Consider the following 24,439-nt stretch of genomic DNA (forward strand, 5'->3'; position numbering starts at 1 on the left):
AGTAGTACAGACAAATCTGTCTATGGCCCGCACTTGTGAGCAAGAATCGTCATCATTGCCACCGATGGATAAACCGAGTCAGGCTCGGGTTTATTCATCCATAAATGGACTATGAACAATTACCGTTGGTACCTTACCATTCATAGAAAGATTGGGATCGATTCTTATCGCAAGAACTCGATATGTCGTCGCTATCAACTGATACACGATTGCGCACAGCCTTTCTCGGTCATAAGCTTCGTGAGAAACTCCACAATCGATGCAAAGGGAAGTTTTTTAGTTGTGACTATCTACTTAACAAATTAACTCCGTGTTGTTTTACTTATGTTTAGGTTTAAATCGTGGGTGACGACAAATTTTGGAACGATAAAAATAAAAGTGGCTCAAGAAGCGCAGCCGAGAGAACACAGATTTCAAACGTTTGCGCATGCGTGAAACTTGAATTGACCGGTTGTCATATTTTCGGGCTCTCAGAACCAAATTGTCTTGTGGTAGTTTCAAATAACTACATGAGCAAGGAAGCCATGGTTTTAAGAAGCGCAAAACTCGTTGTTTTCGAGAAGTCTAGAGTTTTCCTTTATAAGCAATCAATTTCCTCGCGCAAACCAGACAATTTACCCGTGTAACCAAGGCAATGATTCTGATGCTCTTTGCAGAAAAATTGAGTGGAACGAAAAGTGATTGGTTGAGTTTTAAAGCTCAGAGCTCAGATAGCTTTGGTTTTGAGGATCAATATATCGAAAAACTCTAATCACGCGTTCAAATATTTCACATTGATTAAATTAAATTGTTTATTTATTCTTTGGTTGTTCTTTCTTTTTTTGTGTGTTTCTTTGGTAGGCCATAGCAAACATATAAACGTTAAAACGGGTATTACAATTTGACGCTGCAGTTTAATTTAATGTCATAAGACGTCGGGAATTGATGAATTATTTGTTAAAAAAAGTAACGACACTTCAAATTTTATACTTTACAAGATATTTTATATGGTAAAAGCTTCTCCCTTGCATAAACCCTACGTACAAAGTTCTTAAACCCTTTGAAATCCTTTCCTTCCGGTATGCCTATGCACAGAGCTCCGTTTTTTGACAAAATGGCTGCAGAAACTTATCGCTTTTAAGTATTATTTATTTTTTCGGTTTTCCATGTAACTTAAAGTGAAACATGTCAAGTATTATAATACACAACAGTTGATGTTGATGCAATCATCATGCTACAATCTATTGAAGTTACTTCTATCAAGTTAGTAATGACATAGCAAATGATTACTGACAACTGTTTCGATGAAAGTTTCTGCGAATTATAATCATTTTCTTAGAGTTTTGACTGAGTTTTTGTATTTTTTATCGCTAAATCATTTCTAGGATTGTAAACGGCTAGAGCTCACTTAAGCTCCCCTTCATCTGTTTCCTCCAGATTCTGCTGCGATATCTTCACTCTTGCTGTCTTGACATGATCAATCTGGGCGTATACTGTTTGGGACTGCTCTTGACCAAGCTTTGCACTGTTTTCACGGGTATGGGCCAGATCTGCATACACAAGTCCACGGTACGGAGGAGGCATCTAGATCACACAATAAACGAAGAAATATAGTTATACGGTATAAGCAATTAGTAAAACCAGCGACACTGAATAACGTTATCAACATATTAGCTAATAAGCGAAAAATTAAAAAAATAATATTGATAATGAGAAGGAAGAGTAAGGACCTCTAAGGTTTATAGAGGAATATGATAAGCCAACAGAATTAATGTAGCTCTATTTGGTCTTTGCCCAAGCTTTTGTTTTCTATTAGCTGTGATTTGTTTTTAGTTTGTTTGTTTTTTTATTTGCTTTTTTGCTCGTTTGTCTGTTAGTTTTGATATACAATACGTAGTTTTCATAGGACCCTCTAAATACTTAAATACAAGTCCACCTATCGTGTTCCAGCTGCACGCTTGACTATAATCAAAAAAAATAATAATAATAATAATACTCGAAGAAGTGAATGTATAAGGTTTTTTTTCTCCTTGAATTAGACAGCGCTGGAGACGAAACAGGTCTTCTTAAAAAAAAAATAAAAACCAACACAAAAAAAAAAAAATGTCAGAATCTGTTAGATGCAACACCTGTGGTGGCTTTTTCTTCTTCGTTGTCATGTCAACAGCTGCGTACAAGTATTCATTGTTCCCACCAGCTTGAGGTGTCTCGCTCTCTGCAGTCTTTGCGATGTTGTCGAACCCTAAATCAGTTTGATGAGACGAACGACCAGTACAATCGACACCTGACGCCTTGTCCACAGGTAAACCACTTGCTCCTTCCTGAGGGCGGCCTGGAAATGTTTTGAGAGCACTTGCTTCAGAATTGACCTTGTCTTTTCTTTCTTTATGAACAACAGCGTAAACATTATCCTTGTTTTCTTCTTTTTCGCCGCATAAAGTGGGTGGCTGGTCTATTTCTTTCTTACCACTAATCATCGTCGCTTTTTCTCGTTCTCGTTCTCGTTCCTGAATATCTGAACATCCTTCGCTTCCTGACCTTAAGTTTCCATTAGTCTCATCCATGTCATTATACTCGCTCTCTTCTTTGCAGTCGCTCCTTGTCTCGTGGGTGGCCAACCTAGATTCCGTTTGTGAAAGTGTTAAGTGTACAGTAAGCTCGGTGGAGCTCTGTGTTTCTTGGATATGCACAGGATCAATAGATTGCATTTCGGAACTCGGAGGTACCTCGTAGGTGCAAGTAACCCGATCGTGAAGGTGATCTGAAGGTGATCTGTAAGGCAAAGTGATTTTATCTCTCATAAAGCGGAAACACGGTTCCAGTAGGATTACGCTATAGAAGGATATGTTCATATAGTTTAAATGTTTGCCTGCTTGTTTTCGTGCAGCGTCGTACTCTGTACTCCAACGGATGTTTTCATGAAAAAGAGTAACATACTGTTAATGATACGAGTTACATTTATACTTTGAAGCAAATAAGACTCATTAAATCCAATAACAGTGAGATCTCCATTGAGAAAAGGTGATGATGGCTGTTCAGAAAATGAGGTTTGGAAGGGGAAAAATATTGCAATTATCATTATGTAAGTACCATCACCGCCATGTAAATCTGAAATTATTTTGTTTGTGCCATTCAATCCAGAGCGAAATGGGAGATGTTTTGTAAGCAGTCAAAATGTTTTCACGGACCCTTAAGTTTTTCAGATAGTTTATTTATAGACCCCCTGTCTTTCCATATTTAAAATCTGGATAAATAAGATCTACTGAGTTGATTAAAATCAGTTAACGGAGTACAAAAGATTAAAGCTAAAGTATTCTACTGTATACTACTCGCCGTTTGTCCCGATAAAGCACACCATTATCGTCGTTGCAATCGAAAATAAGAAAAAGAAGTGGAAGAAAATGCATGTTAGTAGCAAGCCAAGATAAGATACAATCAGCCCTCCGATCTAAAGCCCCCTTCCCTTCCAAGATACAAAGGGACAGGATCTCCAAAGGTAAAATTGGGAGTTGGGGGACTGGCGCCCCCTTAGCTTAGATATATTTTCTAATTTCTCAACGAGGTTTTAGCCAAATATCTTAAGTTTTTATTCACATGTTTACCATACTCGCTGAAATTTATTAAAAAAATGGAGATATTATAGAAGCTCGATCGGCTATCTCAGACACATGATCACAGGGAATCGACAAACTTGAGAAACGTTGGAAAACTCTTCTACATTTTAGTACTACGAAATAAGCTAATGGCATCAAAAATTTATTTATATGAAAATGCAATTATAATTATTTTGAATAGGGAGATGAAGACGGTCATGCAGTAATCCAAAGAGAGGCTAAGGCAAAAAAAAATTAGATAAAAAATAAAAACAAACAAACGAACGAACAAATCGAACAAACAAATAAACAAACAAAAATCAGAAAAGATGCAAACGATGCAAATGACTTGCCTTGGTTTTTATGACCATGGTGTCGTCGACAGAACAATATCCCGAATACGACTGCAATGGCTAAGATAAAAACGGCCAATAGCATTATGAAGATGAAGACCAAGTTTAGTTTGGCAAATGAAAAATTTTGCCATGAAGATTTACGAACGGTATTCTCAAACGTAGTTCCTGAAGAGGAAAAAGGAAAATGTTTATTTCATTGGTTTTCTATGAGGCGAGGGCTGATTGAACTGAAAAAGGTTTTAGTGGACACTAAAATGAAAAATAAGAAATGTCGAAAAATCGAAGGTCACTTTTCACGAAATGTGATCGACAAAAGATTGAAAACACTTTATTATCTACATTGGTCGATCTTTGGAAAGTTAGAGGTTAAAATTTTTTTATAAACTCATATGTTACATTTTTACGCCTCCCTGCCCGAAACATTGTTTTCAAGATCTTAAGCTTTGTTATTCAATAGCGAAAATCGATCTCCTATCTTTCCCTGGTCAGCTCATGGAAGAGGGTATTAGATTGAGCGTAAGGCACACCTCATAACGTCACTCAAATGAGAAGTTGTAAATTTACAGCAAAGTGTTTGGGAAGTACGAAGTTCTCATTTATGATAATGTTGCTTTGGTGTTACGGAGAGAAAGCAATACAGGAAAACGTTGTTGCGTTCCCTTCGCGCCCAAGGCCAAGCTCCTTCTTTGGATGCATTTACTGTGCTATTATCATTTATCCATTTCCAATCTCCAGACGAAATATCCTTCCTCAGCCCTATGAAGTATTCCCCTGTATCAAACACCTGAATATTTTGGTTTAAAAAGCTCCACTCCCCATAACTTTCAATAGATACACGGTCATATCCAGCCTGCTTGCACCATTTTCTGCTTTCGGACCAGGAGTAAAAGGGTGTCACATTGCTGCGCTGGTGGAATATGTAACTGGAACCATTGTATAGGGGAATCCTTGTTTACAATATTTTCCTCATTAGCATAAGCAATTCAGTTTCTGATGGAGGTAAAAAATAAATCAGTTCTGAATATCGAAAGGTCAAATTACGATTAACTCGGCCAATGAATACGAGCCTGATGCATTACATGCTTTTTGTGCAACACGGGTTTAAAAAGTCAAAATTTTACATAGAATGTATCAGCACATTAGCGCTTTTGCCACTCAGAAACTTTGCAGTTTTTGATGGACTATTTCTCCTTGAACATTACACCCAAAGAGCTAAAAATTTCACCATGTACTAAGGTTTTCTAGCTCTTTAGCTGCTTGAAGTCGATTTGTATCTAACATGCTTTCTTCTTTCCGTAAAGCCGTATGCAAATGAGCAGAAATGTTAACAATGACGTCAGAATGAATCCGCCTATACATGTGTGCAATTACCTCTGTGGTCTATATAAAAATAGAAATGCCTTCTATTATGTATTAAACATTATTCGTTACAGGAGGCGGTAACTTCTAACCAGATTGCTAAACATAAGCAAGTTACGCGTATTTTTCCTAGTTTCCACCACATCCGGTTTGCGTTTCATCCCTTATTCATTTAGTTTTCCTATCTTCAATCCCAACGCAAAACATTGTCCAGCGCGGCGCCTTCGCGCGAAGTAAACACTCGCAAGACTCTCCCTTCGTAGAGTATATAAAATCATTTGGAAACTCTGAAATACCTCATATCTAAAGTTGATTTTCCACTTTCAAAATAAACCTATTGCATTCCGAGCCCCTACTTTGACATCTTTGAACACACAATTTACTAAATCTATCAGATTTCTAAAAGTTCGAGGTACTTTGCAACGGACAGAAACACCAAACTAAATCGCATCATTTCTTCGGTCCGAAGTACTATAGCACTTTCGACGCTGCTTCGCTAGCATCCAGAAAATAGGATATTCTCTTGCTCGCATAAATTCCAAAAAACCGTATCCATGTGTTTTTGTCTTTTTTCAGTGCTTGTTTTTTTGGCAGGCCCTAAACTGGTTAAATCTGAAAAGGATCTTCGGACTATGATTGCCAATGACACCTCTTGGAAGGAGCATATAGTTACGATTGTTGCTAAGGCAAATAGGGTGTTGGGTTTCCTAAAGAGAAATTGCGAGGGTCTGGTTGATAGTAATGCTCTTTTGAGCCTTTACTGCTCATTATTACGCTCCCATTTATGTTATTGCTCGCAACCTTGGGCCACTTAGTCTGCTATAAATCAGTCAATTCTCATCGAGCAGGTACAGAGAAGAGCTACGCGTTTTATTGTAGGTAAAAGCAGTGATCTGTTACAAAGATCGTCTGATTAAACTAATTTTCCTTCCACTAAATTATTGGTTGAAATATCTAGATTTAGTTTTCTTTTTAATTATAAGTCCTTGAAAAGAGCTGTAACTTTTACACAACGCTTTGATAAATATTTTTCCTTTTTAAGGGGGTGCTCTCGTCGAGCTTGCTCTGAAATTTATCTTGGAACAAACAAAACTCGCACCTCACTTTTCCGTGATTTTTACTTCAACAGAATTACCACTGTGTGGAATATTATTCCTGATGACATTAAGTTAGCTACTTCCCTGGATTCCTTTAAGTGCAAGCTCAAAATTTTTTTCTTATGGCGTCTGCATTGTGTTTTTGGTGGGGATAATATTCGCTCGTACAAGATTATGTGTTCAAAATGCAGAAGAGTGAGTTTAAGAAACGTATGTTCTTGTTAAGATGCTTTCTTTGATGTTTTATATATGTTATGTTTTTTTAAGTTTATGGGGTTGGGTAAGGGGGTTGAACCTTGAAGGGGATGCCATATACTTTTGTTCTAACAGTGTGCACCCCGATTTCGTTAGAATTTATACTTCATTTTAAGGTATTAATCTTTCCAAAATATATAAATGCTATCTGTTATGCTTTTGCGAAATCTTGTATTAATTTCACCATTTAAGTATCCGCTTATCCAAAAATTTGGAGGAATTCTCGGCAGGGGGAAATTCCAGACATGATTCTTTTCGGGCATAACTAAGAATGTATTATACTCCTAAAATTATCAAAGAAAGTTGTAGCAAAGAAGTAGAGGAAAATATTCAAAAGTGTTACTTTCTATAATGAAACACCAGCTATTATGGAAATTCTCCGGACGTTTCTAAAGGGAGAAAAAGTGATTCAAACATAATAATAATGATAAGGTTAATCATCATCATCACCATTCTGTTCATTTTCATCACGTTATTAAGAGTAATTTATATTCGCAGACAAGGAGCTACAGCCATCTATCAAATATTGTGTAGTATGTCGCGCCATGTGTAACAAAGCTATGAAAAGCGCACGAATTATTACAAGAAATTTCTGACACCTTTCGATTTTCCATCCAAATTATATGAGATATCGAAATGAATAGTCGTTGCCAATGCGTCCAGTTTAAAAATGTTCGAAGAATGGTCCCTTCCCTAAATGGTCTGTATGTAGAATCTTCCTTTCTAGGGGTGGGAAGGAGACAATTTGTGTTTGGCCCACTTTGCGCGAGCAACAGTAAAACGCCCAAAATATTGTTTCTAGTTTGTTTCATTCTTCTATAATCGAAGTCTGGGCGTTAGGCAAATTTATTTTGTTTGATACGAATTTAAGCTTGATTTTTAGCAGTTGATTTTGTAGTCTCGGTGTGAAATTTGTACTTTTTTTTTTTGATGCTAGCAGATAAAGATAACCTGTTTTTCTGTCTATATGTAATTAGTTAGAAAATTGACGATTGAAGAGCGCATATCAAAATGTTCCATCTTTCTCTGAATGTTTTTCTGTAGTGCATAAGGACACAAAGGATTAAACGCCTCATAAGGTAACTCTGTCTGTATATCATAATGTCATCGGAAAACTGAGGAGAATTGCTTTGTGTTTATGGCAATTGCGATAATTTCAATCATAGTAATGTGATGATATTGATAATGATTATTTATTTATAACAATGATAACAATTCTGCAGGGGAGTCTCATCATTTTTCATAACAAACAGACTGATTGTGATAACGGGACTCTTGATACGATAGAGTTAGTTTGAATAAACATCTTGCCACGATTTCGTAAACATATCGCTATGCGATGGATCATGATTAGGATTACAACTTCTGTTAAACAGAAAGAGGGAGGGCTGAGGTATTTGTACAAAATCTCTAAGGATTTTACCTTTACTCGTGCCCCTCCAAAAACGATTGAAAATTCTTTAAAATCAAAGATATATGATATTCTTCCAGCCTTATACCTCCCCCATAAAAATGCATCAAATTTGAAAAAAACAACCCCCATCCAAGTGCAAACCTGAATTTTAAGGTTTTCTATTATTTTTTGTTTGTTTGTTTGTTTGTTTGTTTCCCCTTTGCACTTATGTTCTTTGCCTGTTTGTTTAAATGTTTTTTTTTTTTGTCAGTATTTCCTTTTTAAAGGCAAGGAAGGGGGAGGGGCTCGGAAGTGCGAAATCCAGCATGAAGTGTCCAGTAGACTCGGGACACTTTAGATATCAATTTTTCGATGAAATATGTCCCACCTTCTGAAAGCTCTTTATTCCAGTCTTCAGTTTTATAATTTGTCCAGTGTGTTCTGAGTGAGGTGGACGTTGTCGTCGTTGCTAACGGTTGGGGGGTTGATATTGGTCCTTCCATTACACCAATGAAAAAACCATCCTGGTCTGAAATTGCTGAACAATCTAAGAAGAAAATTTGAGAACGACATGCTTGGTTCAGAATCCAAGTTCTTTTTTTCTATCGCCATTTTTGCTTTGATCAACATAGATTAGCATGATCATTACTTACTGACTTGCTTTTCACATATATATCCTGGTTTTACAGAACCTGTATCGTGACACCTTATGTTGTTATACATTCCATTGTGGAGCATCTCTACACATTCTTCTGTATTAAGGTTGTTTGGTTCATTTCCTTCCCAACGCCAAATTCTAGTTGACGTCCCGTTAACCCATGGCGTGCTGTTACTCAACCACTTCCACGTATGACTTCCATTTACTATTTTCAAGCCTATAAACCAACGATCCTTTCGTTGCTTGCGTTCCTTGGTCAGGTTCTTGACAAAGTGCCACTCTCTTTCGGTTTCCATGGAGACAAGTGAACCACTGTCTTTATGGCCGCACTTTTCCATGGCTTCATACCAGTTACCCTCATCCTCGTAAATAGAATAGTTGGAGCAGATCTTGACTTCTGCTTTATGGTAGAAAAAAAAAAGATTGTGGTTATTCATCGGGGTAAATAACATTTAAAAGAAAAATGTAATTGTCTGTCTCACGATGTGGTCACTGTCAGCATATTTCCGGTAAACATTGCGGTTAGGCGTCTATCAGGTTCATCAGGAGGGCACGTTTGTTGTTACCTTCCGTCTCCATAGTGAACCAAATAGAAGGCTGTTACTGGTTTAAATGCTGTACAAAGCTTTCCACTTTGTCACGGGCCAAGATGATGAAGGTGTTGCCTACACAGTACGCCGAAAGGATGCTTTAAACCTGGCTTACCAGGATGGCGTCGTCTACAGGATTCCTTGTGAGCGCTGAAAGGTTTACATCAGCGAAACTTGCAGAACTATGCAGGATATAATCAAGGAATACGACAGGGATATCCAACTCGCCACGACGCAGACCTCCGCCGTCTTAGAGCACGCACACAATAATAGACACCGCTGGTCTAAAGTAAAGGAAAGTTTATTGATCGTATCCTCATTTCTACACACGCAGGGTGAAAGAGGCAATTCACATAAGAATCCACCCGGACAGCATTTAAAGGGACAGTAGAACTGAAATTGCAAATGTCTGGACGCCGAAGATAAAAAAAAAAAAAAAACAAATATATATATATAGTAGCAAATGATGGACTACTCAAGTGACGCACATATGGATTTTAATACAGCCTGTTTCGTAGACCAACAAAAGTTGATCCACTCATCAGTTAAACTCCATACACACTGAGGCATCGTGACGGTTAACTCTAACTCAGCAACGTGATCACATGACATTGTGACACTTGTGATCACATGACATTGGTTAGAGTTAATCGTCACGATGCCTCAGTGTGTATGGAGTTTAACTGATGAGTGGATCAACTTTTGTTGGTCTACGAAACAGGCTGTATTAAAATCCATATGTGCGTCACTTGAGTAGTCCATTTGCTACTGTAATCGCTCCTTCATTGTCGAGCACTGTCATGGATCCTACGTTGCCTATTTCGCTTATATATATATATAACCAAAATAGCGGAATGAGATCATCATCTACTAAAAAGTGCTCAATAGCAGGGCTAGAGCTATGGATAATTATACCTCAAGAATTAGGTTACTTGAACTTTTACTGCAACTCTGAGTTTCATGCCTCTTGCAAAGCAATCGTCAGGCAACTGCCAGAAATAACGGTTACAATCCACCAAGATTTAAAAGACGAAACAATGTATACAAGCGCGCGCAACATACTGCACGCGCTATCGTAACGTTAGGTTCTTTAACAGGAATTTCCTGACATGTCTGCAACCTGATGTCAGCTCATTTCTTTTGTTTAAACCTGCCATCTGCGGTTTACAAATGATAAAATATTTTTCCCACAAACACAAGTTGCATCTTTTAGCTACATTGGAATACGAACTAGCTTGTTTCACCTTGCGCCACTTAATATTAAACTTAGTGTCCTTATCTTTAAGACTCCATACATATTTGCTAAGTTCAGTAGCATGCCTGTAACGTTCGTTTCGGAATGAACACAAGTGGTTCCTGTAACGCATTTTAAAAGCGGTGTCACAGAGACCAATGTACGTTTCCTTTGCGGTTTCTGTGGTGACCTCTGCCTGGTAAATTATGCTTTCCATGTTACAGTTTCCATCCATGGGGCATATGTCAGGTTTTCGACAGTTGCAGCTTTTCCTAGCTCGATCATTAGCGCGTGCGAGTTTCCGGATTTCAGATTTGTTGTGGTTAGATATGACAGTTTTAATGCTGCCCATACAGCTGTAGCTCAGTTTAAGGGTGTTCCGGTTGAAAATTTTGTGAAGAGGATTAGTCTTTGTGAAATGCTTATCAATAAGTGCAAGGAAGCCTTTTCCGACGTTAGTTTCCACGTTCTTGCTGTATGGTGGGTTAAACCAAGTAATATTCCGCTGCCTGTTTCTTCGTGGACGTGGTGCCTGGTTTGATGCAGCGTTGAATGACAGGGTGTAGCTGTACCCACTTTTTTTGAGAGCTTCTTGATAAATAGGTTTAGCACTATCGAAGCATTCCCTGTCGGACGATATCTCGGAGAGCCTCCTATTGATTGATTCTGGGATGTTGCGCAGAATGGATGGTGGGCGATTAGATTTTTTATGCTCGTACAGGGGGATGTTGCCTTCCTTAGTAAAAGGGTAATACTTCCCACTTGAGAGGTCAAGCGTGACGTCTAGAAAATTGGTTTTGGTAATGTTAGCCTCGACTGTGATTTTTAAGTCATTGTCGCGGAAGACTTTGCAAAAACCTTTCTTGATATTCTCTATTTCCTGCGGTGTTCCATTGAGGGCAGCCAAACCATCATCCCGGTATAAACCAATATTTTGACCATACTTCTCAGTAAGAATCGATAAGAGAAATCATCCAACCAGCTCACACGTTTCCGCTCCATCGAAGGACCCCATGGTAACATCAAAGAGGTTGCTGGCAGATTTTTTCTCCCATGGGCAATCATCGTTAAATAGCAGAGATCGTTTTGCATTGTCCTTGTTCGTTTTAGTTCTGTGTACCCAATTTTTGTTTCTGTGAGGTGGGGTTCGATTCCCCAGCGAGTTTGGCGTCTGGTGACCCTCGTTTCTGGTGGACCCTAACCCTAAGGCATTGCACGCAAGCCATGGGTGGGATTAGTCCTGTTGGTCGGCGGGCATTGCACACGCCCTTCATCGGGGGCCCGGCCGTCCACCTTAAACATAAAAAAAAAAACTGCACTGCACTGATGAGGCCAAGGTCTCGCATGGTAAGTGTTGCTTCATACTCTTGTAGTTTGAAGTTGGTTCTGGTGTTTTTCGAGGTCTGAGTTGGATAAGTGAGTACCTGCCGGGAGGGAAAACTTGCGACTTTTTCCTCCCTGGCAGTGGTTGTTTTCTTTGGTTCCGTTTTGGTCGCCCATCCCTTTTTTTGGATTTCTCGGTCGATCTGAACTTGCTTTCCTTTTTGCTTTTTCTCTGTTTCGGTCACCCATCCCTCTGACTTGTCTTTGGGTTGGGTCCGAGTTTCAGCATGGTCGTGTCCTTTAATAGGACCATCGACGTTGACTGTCAGGGGCTCCCTGAGGAGGTACTTTTCTCGGAAGCGGTTGGTTTGTTGCTGGGTTTTTTTGACCGTGAGTCTGACCATCGGGTGGCTGCGGTGCAGGCATGTCCTGGCCGTGTTGCGAGAGTCACTTTTGCTGAGAACGGCGATGCTGCTAAGTTATTTTTTGAGGAGCTAGGTGTCATCAAGTTGGGTGATGTAGAGTGTAGGGTGGTTAAACCCCCTCCTCCTCCTCCCCAGCTTACTACTGTTGTAGTCTCTTGGTTTCCCTTTGAGGGATCAAACGACGCCATCAGCACAGCTTTGTCTGCATATGGTACGGTCAAATCTGTTCGCGATCAGGTTTGGCCCGGAAGGCCTTCAGTGTCCACCGGGTCACGCATTGTCCAAATGGTTATTAGGAATGTCATTTCACCGTTTATTTCTATCCGTGGCGTCCGCTGTAAAATTTGGTATAGGGGTCAACCCCTCCAGTGTACTACTTGTCATAAAGTTGGTCATAAGTCGGCGGAGTGTCCCCTTAGGGGCAAATGCTTCCGATGCCGTCAAGGTGGACATCTAGCTAGGAACTGTCAGACGACCGTGGGTGCTCAACCTGCTGTAGACACATCAGTAGAGATGGACATACCCTCGTCTGTAGCTCAAGAAAATGATGTGACAGCTGAGACAATTGCTCCCGTCCCTAATGACGTTGTTGCTGAGTCTGAAGAGTGCGATTATAACCTTGAGGCCAGCGAGGACCGTTTTCCAACCTGCACATCGGTTGACCAAGTACCATCAGACAATGTCTCCCGTAAACGCGCTGCTCCCCAGACTTCTCCGGTTTCAAAAGGAACTGTAAAGAAGCCTGCTACAACGGATACAACCCAGTCGATTTCCGTACCAGTCGCTAATAAGATAACCGTGCCACCCTCCGTTACGTCGGTCATTTCTTCCAAGTCCAGAAGTGAAATTCTCGAATTGCTATCCACACCTCCTGGCCTTTCAGGTGATAGAGTAGACCTCCTACGGTTAACATCACACCTTCAAGTTCCTCCTGGTTCAATTGCCTTTGTTCTCAACCCGCAAAATGGTCCTCCTAGACATGTGCTAAAGTACACTCCGAGGAAATAGTTTAATATTAGTTTAAAAATTTAAAACCTAAAAATGAAAACTAAAAAGTAGTTTAAGTTATTTAAGTTATCGAGTGTGTGTGTTCAATTTTTGGTGTGAGTGTGTTAATTTTTGTTGAGGTGGGGTTCGATTCCCCAGCGAGTTTGGTGTCTGGTGACCCTCGTTTCTGGTGGACCCCAACCCTAAGGCATTGCACGCAAGCCATGGGTGGGATTAGTCCTGTTGGTCGGCGGGCATTGCACACGCCCTTCATCGGGGGCCCGGCCGTCCACCTTAAACATAAAAAAAAACTGCACTGATGAGGCCCAGAAGGCCGAAACAGTACTGTCTGCAGTTAGTTATATATATATATATAAGTGTACTCTAGTGTACTCTAGTTTGAGCACTCTGGCATGGCTTAGACGATACCACAAAGGTTGGATCGTTTGGGGTGACCATATTGGTTCTCCTCCATCCTAGCATTAGCACTGCACTGATGAGGCCCAGAAGGCCGAAACAGTACTGTCTGCAGTTAGATATAGCTCTTTGGCATACAAAGCTTTGCTTTCATGTCCAAATTGAGCACTCTAACTAGGATGAGTCATTGCTCTGCGATTGCGCATGCTCGCTAGTGTACTCTAGTTTGAGCACTCTGGCATGGCTTAGACGATACCACAAAGGTTGGATCGTTTGGGGTGACCGTATTGGTTCTCCTCCATCCTAGCATTAGCACTGCACTGATGAGGCCCAGAAGGCCGAAACAGTACTGTCTGCAGTTAGTTATATATATATATATATATATATATATATATCAATATATGTCTAGCTTGAGTGAGTGTGTCTGAGTCCTTTGTGCTGAGTCACCTTTACTGGTGTACTGCGCAGTGGCTCTTTTATGTTCTCTGTTTCCGTCTCGTAACCCCTTGTTTGCGGTTTCCTTTATTGGTGCACTGCACAGAGGCTCTTGTATCCGTCGTGCGTCCCTTGTGCTGCGTCTCCTTAGTTGGTGTACTACGCAAGGACCTTTTCGTCTGTCCTGTTATGTCTTGTAGCCCACGTTAGTGTGTCATTTTTAGTCTGTGTGTGTATGAGGTGGGGTTCGATTCCCCAGCGAAGTTGGTGTCTGGTGACGCTCAGTTTGTGGTGGACCTAGCCCGTAGTCCTTGCACCCCCGCCTCGGGTTGGATCAGACGTGTGGTCAGCAGGCATTGCACCACTCTCACGGGAGCCTGGCCGTCCACCTCAAACACAGACAAAAAAAAAAAAAACGTCAGCACTGCACTGATGAGGCCCAGAAGTCCGAAACAGTGTAAAGTTGGTCGGCCTTTTGGCTAATTTCAAGCGTAGTATCTGTTCTTAGTCCGAAAGACAGATTTTTTTACTCTTTACTTAGCAGTTTTTCATACTACTAGATTCCAATATTTGAGGTTGCTCTTTCGCCCCGTGGGGCTTTTATTCGTTTACTGGCGAGATTTTGAAGATTACGGATTCGAACGAAAGCGATGCAAGAATTTTGGAAGATGTTTCAATCGCTGGCGATGATGATGGAAATTTGACAGATAATTCGACCGTTGCCGACCCGCATGCCGTTAATGGCGACTTATATGCTTCACGCGCTGCTCGAATGGCCAGATTAGGGAGTGTTCCAGTGAACGATTTGGCACAACAAGTTTGGGAAAATGAAAATCGTATACCGCAGCGACCAAAGACGGCCTTCTTCACGCCGCATAGACAAACATCTGCCCACTCGGTTTTTGATGCTCTAGCTGTCTCTAACATCGACCCGACAGAGATTCAGTGCTTACAGAGAAAGATGAACGGAGAAGTTGTGCTCACGTTTAAATATATGGAGGCAAAGGATAGAGTTCTGGACTTGAATTCTTTATCGATTGATAGTCAACATTACGCCCTTCAAGATATTGATATAACATTAACATAGTTAACAATCTACGACGCGCCCCTCGAATTGTCCGACCTGGCTATCATAAGGCGACTACCACTGTTTTGCGAGGTTCTACATTGCAGACGAGGGAAACACAGCCATGCACCAAATATCTACAACGGTTTAAGACATTATAGAGTATGGATCATTAAACCTATCCCAAGCTTTTTTCCGTTTTGGAAAAATGCAATTTTTCGCCAAACATAGCAACCAACTTCCAACTTGTCGAAGGTGCAATTGCCCGGGGCATTACAGCAACACCTGTAACAATAAAATCTGGTTTAATTGTGGAAAGACCGGGCATGAGGCGCGACAATGTCCACAGCCAATGCTCTGTTGCATATGTAAAGAACCCGGTAATCTAGGTGCTAACTGTGATTATTCATGGGTTTTTCCAACAGTTCATGGCGTCCCCACAGACGAGGCCGAAATCGTCAATATTGAAGACGAGTGACAACATTGTCACTCTGCTGATGATTCTTCATCCATCGACGAAAATCTCCCGCTAGCCTCCACTTTGCCGCCGTCTACACAGAACCAATCTGATGAACATATCGATCCCTCGCCTCAGCCACCTGACTTAACTGCTCTACCGCTACCTGAACATAACCAGCCAGATCCATTGCCCGAACAACAAACTACCCAACCTTCTCAATCGTCTGAACAACCCGGCCAATCTTCTCAATCTTCTGAACCTACCCCACAGACTCACCGCTCATCACTTCTCAAGGTCTAATCACTTCATTCAAATCTGCTATGAAAACATCTTCCCACCGAACATCTGCCAGACTGCTCGACAAACCTTCTGCTGTGTTCTTTCCAAAAATCTACTGCGCCAACACTTGTCACCGGGAAACCCCGTTCTTCTATCTCTGTACCTACCGCATCAACACTCCCATATCGGTCACTCCTAACAACCCAGAAGAAGAGATGAAAACTACTCACGAACTGAAAAGAAAATCATCATCATCTGAACTCTTGACCCCTACCTCAGAGAAGAAAAAAGGGAGAAACAGGTCAAGGAAACCCAAGCAAGCTTATAATTCTTAAGCGAGTTATTTTTCTAAGAATCTTAAAGTGAAACGAGAGTCTTTTTAACAAGAATCATTAAAACTTTAACTATCAATGCAAGGGGGCTAGCAAACCCCCTTACCTACAATTTCTTGTTTGATTTGATCGAGAAGTCCAACTGTGATGTCTGTTTTGTACAAGAAACGCTAATTCATTCTGAATCTACTATCAAATCTCTATCCCGCAGATGGCTGGGCCGTAATTTTTGCTCCCCTTCCTCCGGGAAACAGGGTGGTGTCGTCACCATGATTTCTTCGAAATGCTCAGATGAAATCGTATCTTGGAAAAAGGATTCACAAGGTCGTATTGTCACTGTTTTGATCAGGTACAACGATTTTGATATTAATCTAGTCAATAGCTACGCTCCTACCAATCCTACCGAACGGAAAAGTTTTTTTGTTTCAATTCACGAATTTTTTATTCCCTCCTGTGCGACTATCATCGGAGGAGATTTTAATTGTTACGACAACGGTCTCGATAAATTTGGTGGGAATATCTCTATACAGAAAGATTACGAATCTTTAAAAAGTGATTTCGCGCTTTTAGATGTTTGGCGAAATTTGCATCCAAGATCAAGAGAATTTACGTGGTTTAATTCCACACGGTCAATTGGGAGTAGACTTGACAAGTTTTTGATCTCGAAAGATTTATTATCACCCAACGTTAAGTGTGACATTCGCCCTTGTTCGATATCAGACCACGATTTTGTTTTTGTTACCTTCGATTTTCCCACCGCTGTAAGACGCGGTCCAGGCGTTTGGTGTTTTAACAACTCTCTTTTGAACGATAAGGATTTTTGCGCTACTATAGAGATACTAATTGATTATCATGTACGTTTTTTATCTTGTTTTCCGTGTCTCCAAGATTGGTGGGAGTTTTTTAAAACAGTATATTAAAGAAGAAACGATCTCCTTCTCCCGTAAAAAGCGAAGACCACTATGAAAAATATGGATAGGAATAAATCGCCTGGCCCTGGTGGCCTTTCGGTTGAATTCAACGCTATATTTTGGAATCGTTTAGCTCCACATTTATTTCGAGTCTTAAATGCATGCTACCAAACCGGAGAGATATTTGATTCCATGAAGATAAGCAACACATGCGTTATTTTTAAGAAAGGAGATCGTAAGAGTCTAAAAAAATTGGCGTCCGATTTCTCTCTTAAACGTTGATTATAACTTATGCTCAAAAGTTCTCTCTCTTCGACTCTCTAAAGTTCTAGAATATATCGTTGACACTGATCAAACTTGCTCTGTGCCCGGACGAAAAAAGATACTTCAAACTTACATTTACTTAGAGATACTTAGATTACATCGACCGCACGAATGAAACTGGAATTTTGCTCAGTTTAGATCAAGAAAAAGCCTTCGATCGCGTTAATCGCACCTTTCTCCAAAACCTCTGACACCGTTTTGGTTTTGGCCCGTCTTTTCGTTTTTGGATCAACACTTTATATAATGGCACCAATATGCGTGTTATTGTTAATGAATGGCTAACCAATGCGATTCCTTTGTCTCATGGGGTAAGACAGGGGGATTCCCTGCCTCTCCTGCTCTATGTTTTGTGCGTTGAAACTCTCGCATGCAAAATCCGAAATAATCCTGCGATCGAAGGCTTTCTCTTTCCGGGCGCACATAGTCTCTGCTATAAAGATGGAAATTGTGCTGACGATACGACCTGTATAGTGAAATCTTATCGCTCTCTGCAAGTTCTATTCAACATGATTAATAATTACGAGCGTGGCTCTGGGGCACGCCTTAATCTCACGAAAACAGAAGCCACGTGGTTGGGGGCGTGGCGTACGCTCGACGACCAACCACTTGGCCTCAAATGGATGACAAAAATTACAATTATAGGTGTTGTTTTCGGCCGCGATACTGAATTAGATAACTGGCAGCCAAGACTAGAGAAATTAGAAAAACATCTAAATTTATGGAAATCCCGCTCTCTTTCTCTTGTCGGCCGATCACTCATCGTTAACACTCTCGGAATTAGCAAGCTCCTATATCTCTCTACAGTTTTTTTGTGTGCCGAAATGGGTAGTTTCTAGGGTGAACGCTTTAATCTGGCCATTTGTATGGGGCTGTCCAATTGAAACGGTTAGCCGAGCGTCCTGCCACCAATCTCTTAGCAGTGGCGGTCTCAGCATTTTGAATTTCCAGATCAAAGGTAAATCTCTTAAATTAGCCTCAGTAATTTCCAATCTAGATTATCGCGAATCAAAATCCTTTTATTTGGCCAGATATTTTATAAGCTCTAGGCTTGCCTCCTGTCGATGGGAGTGGAGCTCTCCTCGAGATAACAGCTCTCCTCGAGATAACTCCACCCCGAGTACACAGATCTTGACGCCCTATTATGAGAATGTTCTCTCGGCTCTCACCACTCTACGTGGGATTCTCTCCCACACGGACTGGTGCGATTTTGAATTTTCTTCCAAGAAATGTTATCGAACTCTCTTGAAGGAAAACTCCACATCTCCAATTCTTCATTGCTTTTGGACTCCCTTCCTTCCGATTGACTTTCATATTAACAAATTTTGGAATTTAGTGCGAGATGACTTTTCTGAAAATTATAAGAACGAGATACTTTGGAAAATTGTACTTCGAGATCAAAAACTTGTCAAGTCTACTCCCAATTGACCGTGTGGAATTAAACCCCGTAAATTCTCTTGATCTTGGATGCAAATTTCGCCAAACATCTAAAAGCGCGAAATCACTTTTTAAAGATTCGTAATCTTTCTTTATAGAGATATTTCCACCAAATTTATCGAGACCGTTGTCGTAACAATTAAAATCTCCTCCGATGATAGTCGCACAGGAGGGAATAAAAAATTCGTGAATTGAAACAAAAAAACTTTTCCGTTCGGTAGGATTGGTAGGAGCGTAGCTATTGACTAGATTAATATCAAAATCGTTGTACCTGATCAAAACAGTGACAATACGGCCTTGTGAGTCCTTTTTCCAAGATACGATTTCATCTGAGCATTTCGAAGAAATCATGCTGCTCAAACAATTCCCCTGAAGCTTTGTTTTTAATTTCGTGTCTGTCTAAACCAACGTGCATGATCTGCTTGAATACATTTAAAGGCTGTAATGAGAAAGAAAGAAACTATATATGAATCGTAAATGAAACAGCACAGGCGATACTCATCTGGTTATTGGTTCCCTCAGTCATTCATTGAATTCGCTTTGATTGATGTTATTGTTTATAGCACCTTATGTAATCGTGCGTTAGTAAGTCAGGCTAATTTGTTGAAAACCTGGATACAAACTTCAGTTAAAAGAAATCCACAAGGATTATAGGACGTTAACAAAACATGATTATTAATATAGAAACTGCCAAATAAAGTTTTGGAGTATTCAATCATGATTTACCATAATGTTCCACGCTCTTGAATAGTTTTAACATTATTGCCTAATCTATTTTGATACGCATTTCTTCAATCATGCCATCAACTCGATTCAAGACTTGCTTTGCCTAAATTAAGAATGTTTTCAGCTTTGGAAATATTTCATTAAATTGTAGCTACGTACGCTACAGTTGTGGCGACTGACTAATGTTCGGAGAAGACTTTCTATTGGACGATGGCGATGATATGGAAACTTGCTATAAGGACAGAACCAGCGGGATGAATCCGGTTTTTCCTTTTTCTTTTCTTTTTTTTTTTTTTTTTGCTGTGTGTGTGTTGCAGCTTCTGTTTTAGCAAACTGAAGCCCGTGGTTCACAAAAATTATTCTAGGACGTCTTGTGACAAAAAAATAGAAACTTCCTGGTGTCAGCTCTGTTCCTTAAACAACTTATAAAACTTCGATTTCAACAACATCGAACAAAGTCGACCAAACCAGCGTCAAGTTGGAATCTACGAGGTATCATGAAGACTGCTATGTGCATCATATTTCTTATCACTTTTGGTGTTATTAATATCACTGAAGAGTTGCCAATGGGAAGCACATTGTTCCTAGACTACATAATCGTACTTTGAATTTCCAATCTCGAATACGGCTAAACAACATTAATATCAAACACATATGATACACGATCCTCGCAATAGATAGCGCTATTTAAGCAATAGCGAAAATCAGACCTGAAAAAAATCAGGCCTGTACGGGATTCGAACCACTGACCTCTGCGATACTAGTGCAGGGCTCTACCAATTGAGCTAACAAGCCAACTTAACGGCCTGCTCCCAGCTTATCTTACAGGGATACCATCTCGCTCTCATGTGCAGAGGTATGGGAATCCCCTGAGAGATTATGAAGGGACAGACTTTTGCGTTTGCATTTCTCGGCATTTTCAGGACTTTTCTGCTCTATGCCACTTTTGTGTTCTTCAAAGTCAACTGATTTTAACAAATTTTAAGAGAATTACTTGTATGTTGGGATTACACTGACGTACCCCGACGAAGGGCTAACGTTCGAAACGTCAGCTTTTATAATCGTAACGGTGGCCAATTTACTATTTCAACTTTGTTGATATATTCAAATTATTTCGTTACCCCCACCGACGCAGCCCAAAACAGTTTCTTTAGAAACTATCAGCCTTTGCTTACCGGAAAAGGCTACAAGAGGGTGGCCAGCGCATCACATCCGGGTTAATCTACCTACCACCCGACTGTTATTGAAGCACCTGCTACATGTGATTTTAATTTGTCGTTACGAGACCGTGCAAATAAATTGTTTGAAATGTCTATTTTTTTTTTATCCTATCTATTATTGCATTATCTATTTTTATTTGTTGATATCACAATGAAGATATATCTTTCAGGTGACGATTTTAATTTATTTTATCTTCTGCACTTCTTAATTATATTCAATTTTACAGGCTTGCCTGGCCGGCCATTCCCACTCTCTGTAAATTATGTTTCATCAAACAGAATAATCGCTTCATGGAGTTCACCTACCGATGTGGGGAAAGGAATATCAGGGTATGTTGTTTAGTGGCAGGCTGTTGATACACCCTACTTCCAAGAATAATTAGTTACAAGGAGCACATATGCCACAATTGATAAGCTAACACCCTACACTTGTTATGACATCCAAATGAGAGCAGATAATGATAAGGGACACAGCCCTTGGTCATTTTCAATAAATGTTAGAACTAAAGCATGGAGTGAGTTATGAAATTAGTTTCTATAACAAGGTCCTCACAGCTCAGAGTCCTCACGTGTTTTTTGTTTGTTTTCCCTGAGCCGGTCGTAGCCTAACCTGTTAGGCAGAGAAAAGTTTCTCAAAGTAATGTAGGTTTGGTAGCATATTTAAATCAGGATCCTAGCCAGAAGTTAGCCTTTTTAAAAAGCTAGGTGCGAAGTGCGGTCGAAAATGGTCAGTGAGGTTGCAATCGAAATTTTATAAGGTGTTTAAGGAACAGAGCTGACGGGAGTTTCTTTTTTTTTTGTTTGTTTGTCTGTTTGTTTGTCTCCTTTCTTTTTATTTATTTTATTTTCTCCGATGTTGTAATATTGCCTGGATTTATTTTTAGGTATTATGCAACGACATTGATAACACAAAATAAACGAAAAAATGCCGTCAATCGGTTTTTTCTGTTGTTACAATGTTATACTGCGTTATTCTACTTTTAAGGGGACATGCATTGTTTTTCTCTTCTTTTTTTTTCTATTTAACTTAGTGAAAATCATAGCTTGAGGCGAAGGAATCAAAGGTCATGGTAAGGAGAGTATGCTTTTGGAATAGTTTCAAAGTCCGGATAGGAGTACCTCACTGATTATAAACACTGATATTTGGCCTTCATTTGGCCTGTTATTTTAAATTGACGGCTAAGGACACTTGTGGATTCAACAAGAGCATTCAAGGAGGGTGGCGTGTCACTACTCTGGCTTGCACTTACCACCCGATTCCGAGATGTGCTGTTTGTGCAATAGCTTAAGCTCTTCGATCTCTTTCTTTAAACCCTCGAATAACTCACTATTATCATCAACATCTTCGAGTGGCGGTGGAATGTCAATAAATATCTCAACAATAGCTTGAAGGAAAGTCACTTTCTATTCTTCCTCTATACTTATCAATTCTTTCTCAATATTATTTGTGATAATATTAATAATTGAGACTTTCGTTTTATCCTTCACGTTTTCTTCCTTTATTTTAGATATTTTTCAACAAGCTTAATCTCCTCTACGGTGGCCTTGTAAATTTCCGCATGAATTCTCAATTAAAGCTCCTCCGCCATCTCTTTACTTTAATTTTGATCATGATAACTTACTCGGAAGTTCTACAGGCTGTTTAGTTTTCTCTTACCTCGCCCATCATTTGATAATTAAGACAGTTCGCTCGGTCGAGTGGCCATCGCTCAATGCTGCTCGATGTAATTCAATTGCGTCTGGACTTTTCGCATTTTCCGCATTAAACGACGACCGTTTTTCCTTCTGTCGGCTGATTAGCCCTGCTAGAAACACCGGTTTTGTTACTTGGCCGCCGAATAAACTTTGAAACTATTGAATCATGTGCTTTCTTTATTCTTTATTCTCTCGTCTTCTTCTTTTTACCGCATGGTGACATCATTCTTGCCTGGCATGATTCAATCAAACTTTGTAAAGCTCAATTTCCAAATGCCATCACGTAATTTTCCAGCTCCCAAGTAACTCACGCATAACAAAACACACGAAGAGGAAATTGGTATCAACACGGTGTAAAGGTTTGTTTGTTCGCTTGTTTTGCTTTATTTAACGTGACCAAACTTTTTATTTAATAATAAAACTAATTATAATAATATTTTGTAAGTATTACACCTGACTTACAAACATGTATACGGTATATCTCTACAATAAATTACGTTAACATGATTTTTTTACTTAAGCGTGGACTAAAAAGAAAGCTCAAAATATTTTCCGCGTAAACACTTAAAGTAACGCTAATTTCTTTTTTGCAGAGTTAACGAAGCTTTTGCTACAGCTGAGATTTGTGTTAATTGTTTGAAGGTTTTTATGAAAAGATGGTGGCCTAAAATGGGGTTGACAGGCCTACACGACTCCCAAGCGTGTGTTTAGAGTAGCCTATTCAAAGTTTAGCCCTCACGAGTATGTCTTTGAGCGACCGCCCTCTTTTGTAAGATACGAGCGGCGGATTTTTGTATAGTTCGCTCAGTAGTGGTTGTATTTCTATTAAATGCCAGTTTTTCATGAGAATTTGCTTTATCTGTGGCACTGAGTACGCACATCAGGGATTGCGTCTTTTTCGAATCGTTCGCCTTTGTAGATGTACAGCTATATTTTTTACTGTCTCGATCGTTAAGTTGTCTGGATTGCTTTCAGCTTGCGCCACGCGCGCTGATTCGATCGTACTACAGTTCTTAGTGTTCAGTGTTCCAGCCGTTTTGGCTCGTTTTCTTTTCTTTATTTCGGTATTAAAACGAACGATTTCACGTTCATAGAAGCATATGATCGCCTTTACTGTTTCTTGCTCCGCTTTGTTAAGGATTTGCTTTAACTCATTATTTAAATCCTTGTCTGCTCTTATTTTGGCCCTCGCCCTATATTGTAGGGATTCTGGGCATGTTCTGCCAGGCATTTGGTACAGAGGGATTTGTTCGTTATCCTCAGACTTGCCGATTAGATCATCTTCAGTGGCGGTGTCGTATGGAGCTTCCATGTTTTCTTCATTCTCTGAATGGCATTGCTTTGGCCCGGGGCGTTTAGCAGCCCATCTGCCGTTATAATGTCTTTCGAAATTTTCTGTCGATGGTCAGGCAAGACCGCGGTTTCGATCCTAATCTTGTGATCTCGTCAGTTGCCAATTAACTAAATAGACTGGTAGAGATTCGTTCTCGGTATCAGTCGGGAATTTTGCTCCCTATCCAGACGAACCTCTCGCAAATAGCCAAGATGCCGATGTGGCCGCCGATGAATAAGACGAAGATGGCATTTTGCCCGAAATCCTCTTTTTCGGCCTCCCAACATGCAAGCCACACTCCATGCTTTTACCCTTCTTTCAGAGAAGTACACAACCAGTGACGTCACAGGGCTGTTTTGGCCGCGCCAAGATGGCCGCCAATTTTGATCTCAGCCGGTCAACTTCGAATGCTTAAAAATGTACTTTCCGGTATGCGTTGGCCCAAAAAAAGTACACAGCGTTTGCAAATAACGCTCAAGCTCTATTATATTGCAAAAATCTCGGATATGAAAATTACGTTTCAGTAGCACTTTAAGAAAGATCACGGCGATTGCTACA

At 40.1% G+C, this 24,439-nt stretch overlaps 1 protein-coding gene and 1 pseudogene across 1 annotated transcript; one reads left to right on the forward strand and one right to left on the reverse strand.

Moving 5' to 3' along the window:
* Positions 1-24,439, forward strand: part of LOC148723016 (uncharacterized) — a 160,182-nt pseudogene that overhangs the window by 31,254 nt on the left and 104,489 nt on the right.
* LOC148723018 (uncharacterized) lies at positions 1,184-9,269 on the reverse strand. The gene is made up of 6 exons (XM_088733271.1): positions 9,257-9,269; positions 8,754-9,090; positions 4,567-4,875; positions 3,926-4,098; positions 2,109-2,740; positions 1,184-1,563 (listed from the first exon to the last, which is right to left on the reverse strand). The coding sequence occupies exons 1-6, from the start codon at positions 9,267-9,269 to the stop codon at positions 1,384-1,386; spliced, it is 1,644 nt and encodes a 547-aa protein (XP_088589397.1). The 3' UTR covers positions 1,184-1,383.

This window comes from Stylophora pistillata, chromosome 9 (assembly GCF_964205215.1).
Source record: "Stylophora pistillata chromosome 9, jaStyPist1.2, whole genome shotgun sequence".
Taxonomy (NCBI): Eukaryota; Metazoa; Cnidaria; class Anthozoa; order Scleractinia; family Pocilloporidae; genus Stylophora; species Stylophora pistillata.

Bases quoted from the DNA above. Each gene is read 5' to 3' on its own strand.
- LOC148723018 (XM_088733271.1), bottom strand. The intron at 4,876-8,753 runs GTATAACAACAT...ATTGTAAACAAG, and splicing joins GAGATGCTCCACAATGGAAT to GATTCCCCTATACAATGGTT. The intron at 2,741-3,925 runs GCAAGTCATTTG...GATCACCTTCAG, and splicing joins CCATGGTCATAAAAACCAAG to ATCACCTTCACGATCGGGTT.